Source organism: Engraulis encrasicolus, chromosome 9, assembly GCF_034702125.1.
Source record: "Engraulis encrasicolus isolate BLACKSEA-1 chromosome 9, IST_EnEncr_1.0, whole genome shotgun sequence".
Lineage (NCBI taxonomy): Eukaryota > Metazoa > Chordata > Actinopteri > Clupeiformes > Engraulidae > Engraulis > Engraulis encrasicolus.
The window spans coordinates 32,058,722-32,068,721 of NC_085865.1; the positions used below are offsets into that span (position 1 = coordinate 32,058,722).

The 10,000-nt window shown below is 45.0% G+C and overlaps 1 protein-coding gene across 12 annotated transcripts in view; it reads right to left on the reverse strand.

The window, feature by feature from the left end:
* The window catches only part of kmt2ca (lysine (K)-specific methyltransferase 2Ca), a 244,243-nt gene that overhangs the window by 112,683 nt on the left and 121,560 nt on the right, over positions 1-10,000 (reverse strand). For 11 of the 12 annotated variants that reach the window (XM_063206924.1, XM_063206918.1, XM_063206928.1 and 8 more), the window contains exon 15: positions 8,395-8,550. The exons of the other annotated variant lie outside the window; for it this stretch is intronic. In XM_063206924.1, the coding sequence (XP_063062994.1) occupies positions 8,395-8,550 (156 nt within the window). The remainder of the gene's footprint in view (positions 1-8,394; positions 8,551-10,000) is intronic. 12 annotated transcript variants of the gene reach the window in all.

A 10,000-nucleotide genomic window follows, 5' to 3' on the forward strand; every position in this document is an offset into this window, starting at 1 on the left:
GTTTGGTAAAATCCTCCATGGTGCAAAATGATGAGACTACCATAGCCCTGGCAACTGAGGATGCTGTGTGTCTGCCCTGGCTGAGGTCCCATTTGCCCTACCCATCATCTCTCCCTGGTATGGTAAAAATCCTCCATGGCAAAGAGGTGAATACCACAGCCCTGTGATGCTGGCTTGACTGCCTACAGTGAAGATGCTCTGGCCTGCTCTGGCTCAAATCCAATACCGCTATAACTCTTCCTCTCCCACTTTCATCTCCCCCAATCACCACCAACTCCTTCAACCTCCCTAGGTTGGTAAAAATGGTTTAACCATGGTGAAGAACAATGTGACACGCATAGCCTCCCCGTGGTCCTCACTGGGCTGCGGAAAGATTCTCAGGTGTCCACAGAGGCCCAATGCCCCAGAACTTATAGCCACCACCTGTATCACCACCATCACCCAGACCTGGGGTGTGTTTCTCACCAACACTGTTGCTAACTAAGTTAGCAACTTACTTGGTTGCAATGCAATTTTCCAGTGGAAACCTGGTAAATTGTTTACTGGTTAGCAATGAAGCTTTCGAGAAACGGGGTCCTGGTAAAGAGCAAGGTAAGACCATAGTCGCTAGGTCCAGGACGATGACTACAGCCTTGGCTGGCTACAGAGAGGATGATGCTCTGGTCTGGCTCTGTTCCCATTTCCTGCCAGGTAATTACCTTATCCTGGCAGCACGCACACACTTAGACAGAACATGTCAGCCAAGCTTAGACAGATGGACTGAGGAGGAGTAGCCTAGCCTTGCTTTGCATTGCCCACCACATACAGTGCAGGCCAAAAGCGTGGACTCACCTTCTCATGTATTTAATTCTCTTTATTTCTGTGGCTTTAAACAGAACTTAGTACATTTTCAGGGAGGGCATTAAAACTGTGAATAAAAACATGTATAATTTTGTGTGTAGCAAAAAGGAAAATATAAAAAAATAAAAACAATTAGGTATTAAAACGATATCAAAAAATGCCAAACAGTGACGTCAACACAGCAAAGCTGATGGTGCCACAAGTTTCAACAAGCTTATTTTTCTATTTTCAAGTAAAAATACCCAGTCAGTCGAGTCAATTTTAATTGATACAAGCAATACAATAGAGATTTTCTTGATTTGATAATGGGTCACTTGGTCAGCATAGATGGTTATCTAGGTGAAACAGTGATACAAAAAGTAAAAGTAAAACTGAAAAACACAGATTCCCTCCAACACAGGTTTGATCTCTCCAAGTAACTGGCTACGACTGAATATCAGATCAAGAAAATGTCTGTAAAATGCTTGTATTGGCAATTTGGCAAGTGTTTAAAACTAGGTTTTAGGTCTCAACATTCTAGTTCTACAATTCTAGTGAGTTATTGGAGGACTTTAATGTTCAATTAGGATTGACATGACTGACTGGGCATTTTTATTTGAAAATATAAGCTTATTGAGATGTGTGAGGCCATCAGTTATGCCGTTTTGATGTCAAGTGGATAGACAGCTGTCATTGCTTTTGGACAACAGCTAGAATTATCTTGTTTGGTAAGCACATAGTTCTCCATGTGTTCAAGCACAGTTTTGATGCCCTGCATGAAAATACACAATGAAAATCCACGGAAATACAGACAATGCATAAATGAGAAGGTGAGTCCACACTTTTGGCCTGTACTGTACATACACTACACACAAACACACACACACACAAATGTACAGAAACACACACTCGCACACTGAACGACCCAAAACCACACAATTGCGCACACACACACACACACACACACACACACACACACACACACACACACACACACACAAATTTACACCTTTTTTAACGTCACTACTGCTATTATTACTATATGAACCTTGCTGTAACAGGCTGCATTTTTGAAGCAGCGAGGCCCTGACCGTTTCAATAACAGGACGCAGATTATGCATAGAGCTACTTCTGTTCTGTAGACTATGTTTTGTGCGAGTGATGAGAATGTGTCGGGGGTTAGAGCAAGGTTCTGTGTGTTGGTGAATGCTAGTAGTAATTGTAACCGTAATAATAGTGACGTTAAAAATGAGTGGTTGTGGAACGAAATAGCGACAAGGGCAGAGGAGGAGAGCTGACTCTCAGAGTAGTGTGACCGTAGCTGTCAGTTCAGTTGTCTTCTGAAATGTTCCGAGTCCTGGCGCAACTAAGTTGGAAAGCCCACGCCATCGTAAAGACAAAAAAGCAACCAACGACGAAGCTGTGGAAGTAACAAAGGAAGCGAAGATTCCCGAGATATTATTTACTTTTAGTTAAACTAGGCTTCTTGTCATTTTGTTGCGCGTGGTAGAGAATAACTCCTCCTCTCTCCCCTCCTTTTCCTCTCATCTCTTCTGTGTGGTTTGGCTGTGTGCTTGGTTACTGTATGTTAAAGGTCTGTTATGTGAGTGGCTTGTGTGATGTGATTCAGCTGTTTTCAGAGGAATTGAACAAAAACTTATCAAACTGATTAGGCCTAAGTAATGAAAGTAAAAAATAAAGCAGAAGTTAAAAAATAATTAAAAAATATATAGCCTATAATATGCTTATTATGTAGGCATATAGTAGGCTAGCCTATGCAGGCCTGTAGTGTATCTGTGTTGTAGAAATAGTTGAACAAAATGACCATAATAATAATAATAAAAAACTAGCCTAATGCATAGTTTATTTTGGCGAGATAAAAAAAATGGCTAGTTGAACTTCTGTTTGGCTGGTAAGAAAAAATGTCCACTAGCCAAATTGGCTGGTGGTGGAAAAAGTTAATTTAGAGCCCTGCACCCATCCATATTACCAAAATGCATCCCCATCCCATACCCCGCCTCTCTCCTTCACATTCGCCTGCACCAGTGCCAGCTTCCAGGGAGGCAGCCTGCGTTCTCATTTATGCCAAAATATGAATTATGGATTTAAAAATAAACCAGAGAGAGAGAGAGAGAGAGAGAGAGAGAGAGAGAGAGAGAGAGAGAGAGCAAGAGCAAGAGCAAGAGAGAGCAAGAGCGAGAGGGAACTAAAATGTACCGGTATAAATAAGGAGTGGCGGATGATTTAGTCTTGTTTGGCTGCAGCTTGGGGAAGGAAAGGTACAGGTTTCTGTGTGTGTGTGTGTGTGCGTGTGTGTGCGTGTGTGTGTGTGTGTGTGTGTGTGTGTGTGTGTGTGTGTGTGTGTGTGTGTAAAGCTGGTGACACAACTGATGCTGTGGGCCTCCCTGTGTGACCGATGGGGGGGGACCGTCAGCATCTTTTGGCCGTCTTTCACAAGACCTCTTCTTGAACCCTTCTTTCTTTTCGTCTCTGTTGGTGTGTGTGTGTGTGTGTGTGTGTGTGTGTGTGTGTGTGTGTGTGTGTGTGTGTGTGTGTGTGTGTGTGTGTGTGTGTGTGTGTGTGTGTGTGTGTGTGTGTGTGTGTGTGTGTGTTTTCTTTTCAGCTTAGCCCCTGGGCTACAGGATTTCCACAACACTTGCGGTATTCCTGAAGAGCCAACGGGAAGACTGTGGACAGTGTGTGGAGTGAGGAATGTGGAAAATGTTTCGAATATTTTTTTTCCTATTCATTTCAAGGAAAAAGAAAGGAAAAGGAAGGAAAAAAAAGAAGTGTTATTATGTGACAGCCCTGTGGTCTCTAGCGGGAGCGGGTCTTTCTCTCGCTTCCTGCTGTCAATCATCAGCTGGCTGGAGTGGTTGCCAAGGGAACCGGGAGAGAGGTTACACCAGAGCGTCTTCGCGGGCCAGTTCTCAGTTCAGCCTGTCTCTACTCCTCACCTCTTCTACACGGCGAGGAGTGAACTACTGACACTGACACCCCCACCACCACCACCACTACTACCAACCACCTTCTTCTTCTTCTTCTTCTTCAGCAGCACCACCACCACTACTTTCTTTATCACAGGCCAATTCTCAGCTCAGCCTGTCTCTACTCCTCCACCCCTCACCTCTACTGACACCACCACCACCACCACCTTCCTCTTCTTCAACACCACCACCACCTTCATCGTCTTCAACACCAGCACCACCACCACCACCATCATCATCACCCTGGATACTTTCTTCATCACAGGCCACTTCTCAGCTAAGCCTGCCTCCACTCCTCACCTCTTCAACACGGCGAAGAGTGAACCACTAACAGCACCACCATCACCGCCACCTTCCTCTTCTTCAACACCACCACCACCATCATCATCATCATCATCAGCCTGGATACTTTCTTCATCACAGACCAATTCTCAGCTCAGCCTGCCTCCACTCCTCTACTCCGCACCTCTTTTACACGGCGAGGAGTGAGCCATAGACAGTCAGGCTAGTACTACAGGTGAAATGAGATGTGAACATTAATAACCTTTCACCAGGTCCCTCCTCTTTAAAGGGGTATGCCACTATTTTGGGGCTTAATACAGTTAAAATCGTTGTCCAGGGTTTATAACGGTGGTAAAGTGTCTTATTTTTCATGTAAGCCGTTGTCTTGCTTTAAGACAAGTTAAAAGAGGGAGCATGTCGCTAAGCTAGTGAAAGTCAATGAATCCGTGCAGCATGCTACAATGCTACACGGATCAATTGACTTTCACTAGCTTAGCGACATATTCCCTCTTTTAACTTGTCTTAAAGCAAGACAACGCTTAACATGAAAAATAAGACACTTTACCACCTTTATAAACCCCAGCCAACGATTATAACTGTATTAAGCCCCAAAATAGTGGCATACCCCTTTAATACTGTTATTGATAAATATACAGTATGTAGCTGCAAGCAGTGATGTGGTGCCAGGTAGGGAATGAGCCCAAGCTGCCATTCCAAGAGGAGGAACTGATAAATAGTTAAGTTTGACTTGGACTTGGCGAAGAGTGAACCAGAGTTAGGTGGGCAGAGGTGAAAGGACATGTGAACATAACCAACATGTCACCACACCTCCCTCTTTAACTTTGCTGATTGATGATTAAAAAAACAGCAATGTATTAAATGGAACAAGCCATTTCTGAACTGCTATATACAGTGCCCTCCATAATTATTGGCACCCCTGGTTGAGATGTGTTAAAAGCCTTAAAATAAATTCAGTGTTTATTGCAGAAGAATACTGTCACACTGAAAATTGTAGGAAAATGTAGCCTTCAACTCAAATGAATTGTAGGAAAAAAAAAAAATCCCTGACTAAAAAATAATTATTTTTCATTAAATCACCTGTTCCACAATCATTGGCACCCTTAACAATTCCCAGGAAATAAATATAATTGAAGCATTTCTGTCATTTCTACAGTAGTTTACAAAGTTTACCAGAGTATGTAGGAACATTTAATTAGTAATTCATCACTTCCTGTTTCCCTGGGGTATAAATATGACGTCACACCGAGGCCATTTCTCTTATCCACTCTTAAACATGGGAAAGACAAAGGAACACAGCATACAAGTGAGGCAGATGTGCGTCGACCTTCACAGGTCAGGCAGAGGCTACAAGAAGATTGCCACTCAACTGCAGCTGCCCATATCTACTGTGAGAGGAATAATTAAGAAGTTCAAAACAACTGGAACAGTGGTAAACAAGCCTGGACGAGGACCCAAGTTTATTTTGCCACCACGCACAGTGAGGAAAGATCTCCAAAGCTCACTGTTACAGAATTACAACAAATGGTAGCATCCTGGGGTCATTAAGTCTCCAAATCAACCATCAGGCGCTGTCTACACGCCAACAAGCTGTTTGGGAGGCATGCACGGAGAAAACCTTTCCTCACCCACAATCATAAACGCAAACGTCTGGAGTTCGCCCAGCGGTATTGGGGCTTCAACTGGGACCGTGTGCTTTGGTCAGATGAGACCAAGATTGAGCTTTTTGGCAACAAACACTCTAAGTGGGTCTGGCGTGCCACGAAAGATGCGCATGCTGAAAAGCACCTCATACCCACTGTGAAGTATGGGGGTGGGTCAGTGATGCTGTGGGGCTGTTTCGCTTCCAAAGGCCCTGGGAAGCTTGTTAGGGTGCATGGCATCATGAATGCTTTGAAATACCAGGACATTTTAAATCAAAATCTGTTGCCCTCTGCCAAAAAGCTGAAGATGGGTCGTCACTGGGTCTTTCAGCAAGACAATGACCCTAAACATATGGCCAAATCTACACAGAAATGGTTAACCAGACACAATATCAAGCTCCTCCCATGGCCATCTCAGTCCCCAGACCTCAACCCCATTGAGAACCTGTGGGGTGAGCTGAAGAGGAGAGTACAGAGGAGAGGACCCAGGTCTCTGGATGATTTAGAGAGATTCTGCAAAGAGGAATGGCTGAAGATCCCTCTTTCTGTCTTTTCCCATCTTGTGAAACATTATAGGAGAAGATTAGGTGCTGTTTTGTTGGCAAAAGGGGGTTGTACAAAATATTAACAACAGGGGTGCTAATAATTGTGACACACATTATTTGATGTCAAATAATTATTTCTTTATGTGGGATTTTTTCCCCACTGAATAAATGCACTTGTATTGAAGGTTGGATTTTTCTCTTTTTTTCCATTAAGGTCCCATATTATTTAGAGAAAAATAATAATAATTGGAAGCTAAAAAACACATCTCAACCAGGGGTGCCAATAATAATGGAGGGCACTGTACATACGGTTCAGAGGGACTTGGGCATTCAGCCCTCGTTGTGTATAAAGTGTGCTAGAAAAGTCAAGGGCTGGCGATTGAGAATGTATTCAAGAAATCCCCCCTCAGCATCTCCTTTCAATCAGCAACATCCAGCAGTAGTCTCTGAAATGTCTTATTGACTGCTCTAAAACGACCTGTTTAAAATGGCACCTCATTAACCTCTGACGAGCAGGACTTTTAATGAAAGCCCGCCTGGCAATTCAAAACTAATGTAATTAATTTAACGCAATCACATGCCACTGCCTTACATGTGGAAATTGAAAATCGTTTGCTGTGCTAGCCTAAAATTCCCCTTTACTACCAATACTCTCTCACATACAGCACTTCTGCCTGAACAGCAAGCACGCGCACACAAAGGCACCCAGGCACGTGCGCACACACACTGTGGGCAGTGACGCGCACGCACGCACGCACGCACGCACGCACGCACGCACGCACGCACGCACGCACGCACGCACACACATCCATATTACCAAATGCATCCCCATCCCATCACATACTTCTGCCTGAACAGCTCCATCAAATCCACTTGCAGTCAGAGGCTGCAGAAGTTCCAGATCTTGCCCGGGTTCCCAATACACACAGCGATAAATTCCAAGATGTCTCCCCACAGAAGCCCCACTGCAGCCAGTATATTTACAGCCCCTGGTGTAGGGCTGCACGATTATGGAGAAGATCATAATCACGATAATTTGGGTCAAAATCACAATCACGATTATTAATCACGATTATGATTTTTGCAGATTAAAAAAAAAAAATAATGATATACCGGATGAGCAAAATAAAATGAATTGTAATAATTATGTAAAAGGCAATAGCATGACACATAGGTGAATAGATTTCTGGCCAGAAACACCAGCCTGTCAGTATGTTCTGGCTTCAAGGACGCTCTGAAAGGTAGGTCACGAATCACGATTGAAATCACAACTTCGATTTCATGATTTTATCACGATTTTCGATTATTTTCGATTAATTGTGCAGCACTACACTGCAGCCAGTAAATGTACAGCCCCTGGTGGAAGCAAGGGTACCTGTGGAACCACTCGGCAGTTCCTCACAGGGCTGGACCTGTTTTTTTTGTTTTTTTTTCCTTTCCACTCAAAGGGCATATTAGTCATCCACAAACCCTCAGAGACCCCCAGCTGACGCTCCAGGCACAGAGCCCCAAGGAGCACAAGCATGCAAAACCATTTTTTCACAGCTACACACACACACATGTACGCACGCGCGCACACACACACACACACACACACACACACACACACACACACACACACACACACACAGGCACGCACAGACACACGCACACAGGCACGCATGCATACGCAGGCACACACGCAGGCACACATGCACACAGGCACACACACACACACGCAGGCACAAACACAAGCAGGCACACACACACGCAGGCACACACACACGCAGGCACACACACACACACACACACAAGCATACACACATGCAGGCACACACACACATGCAGGCACATGCAGCCATGGATTTTTCATTTTAGTATTGACATAGACAGGGTTTGGACAGACTTGTATAGGTGCAGTAAAGAAAAAACACTGGACCCCTTTCCACTGAAACTCAGCCCCTCTCCCAGCGCCTCACTCTTTACTGTGCCCCATAGAAGGACACTTACTCTGGTCTTGCATAGAAAAAAACAGCCTCCCAGAAAGATCCAAATGGACCTCCAACTCTGCCACCCCTGTGGCCTTCTCTCTCCCCTTCCCCTCCCCCCCAGTAGATTTACCACTCTCATGGTCCAGATGGGCGAGGGCTGGGGCTGGGGCTGGGGATAGGGCTGGAACTGCCTGGTCCTGGGCCCCTCGCCACCGCACTCCCCGTAGTCGGGAGACCAAGAGGGAGAGCGAGCCGCGACCGCGCTACGGTTGCTCCACGCGCCTCCCTGCACACGGGGGCCGGGGCAAGGCGGGAGGAGAGAGGAGGCAGGCAAGGATAACGGGAAGGAGCGAGAGAGTGAAATAGAGGTAGAGATAGAGTGATGAGGAGAGAGAGAGAGAGTGACAGATAGAGTGATGAAGAGAGCGAGAGAGAGAGAGAGAGAGGGACAGATAGAGTGATGAAGAGAGCGAGAGAGAGAGAGAGAGAGAGAGAGAGAGAGAGAGCGAGAGAGCGAGAGAGAGAGAGAGAGCGAGAGAGCGAGAGAGAGAGAGAGAGAGAGAGAGAGAGAGAGAGAGAGAGAGAGAGAGAGAGACACCGAGAGAGGTAAGAGGGAGTGATAGAGATCGAGATAGAGAGATCGAGAGGGGTAGGGGAGGGTGGAGGGAGGTTATGAGGGTAGTCGGGGTGTGAGAGGAAAACAAAATGCAGCAACATAAATTTGACTGTTTGCATACCATGAAACGCATCCAAACACAAACATAACACAAGCAAAAGAGCAAGATCTGATATGTAGCACAGAACACGTCACAATGGCAAAACCCTGTTATCGGGCACAAGCACAGAAATCAATGTGAGTGAGAAGCTTGGAAGTTTGGGAAACAGCACAGGCATGCAGAGGTTTTCTAGCCTGTTAGACAGCAAATTATACAGTATAGCTTTTTGTGTTCCAGCATTGCTACTGAATGGCATTTGATTAAAAATAGGCATCAGCAAACCTTGGACTTCAAATTAAGTAATGATGGGGCGTTTTTGTAATTAAAGTGGCCAAAATAACAAAATGCCAAAACAACAACAAAAAAAACAATAAAATTGATGATCATTACTGTTGCTGATTTCCTAAAAACAGCCATTAGCAAACCTAAAACCTCATGCTAATTCAAGATATGTGGTTTGCATAACAAAACAGAATTGATACCTCAATCATAATTATTGCTGCTGATTTCCTCTAAACTGTAATTTGGAGGCAAAACAGTCAACAGTCCAGAAAATAATGACGCGGTTACGCAATCAATCAGCTGGACGGAGCTGGCCTAATGGCCAATTTAGCGTCCGCGCTCACTAGCGTCTAGTCAGATAGCAGCGATCTGATCTGCGTGCTGGTGCGTCGGCTCGGCAACAAGACGTTTCCACGGCGACGGCAGCGGTGTGCTGGTTTGTGTTGACACAACAGCCCTGATTATATCAGCGTGTCAGCGACGGTGCGGCAGGCACGGCGGCGAGTCACTACAGATAAACAAATGCCGTGCAGCAAGCGGATACACATCTGGGGGATGCTCTCATAACGGCATCACAGGGAGAATTTAGTTCATTAAACAAGCTAATCGGCGAGCGTCGGCATAATTAGCCTTGGTAATACGCACAAACACCGCAAGGCCTTCCTTTTATTTATCTTTCCCCCCACCCAGTCTGCAAAACTGATCTGAACTTTATAAATATTGCATAAATGACACCAG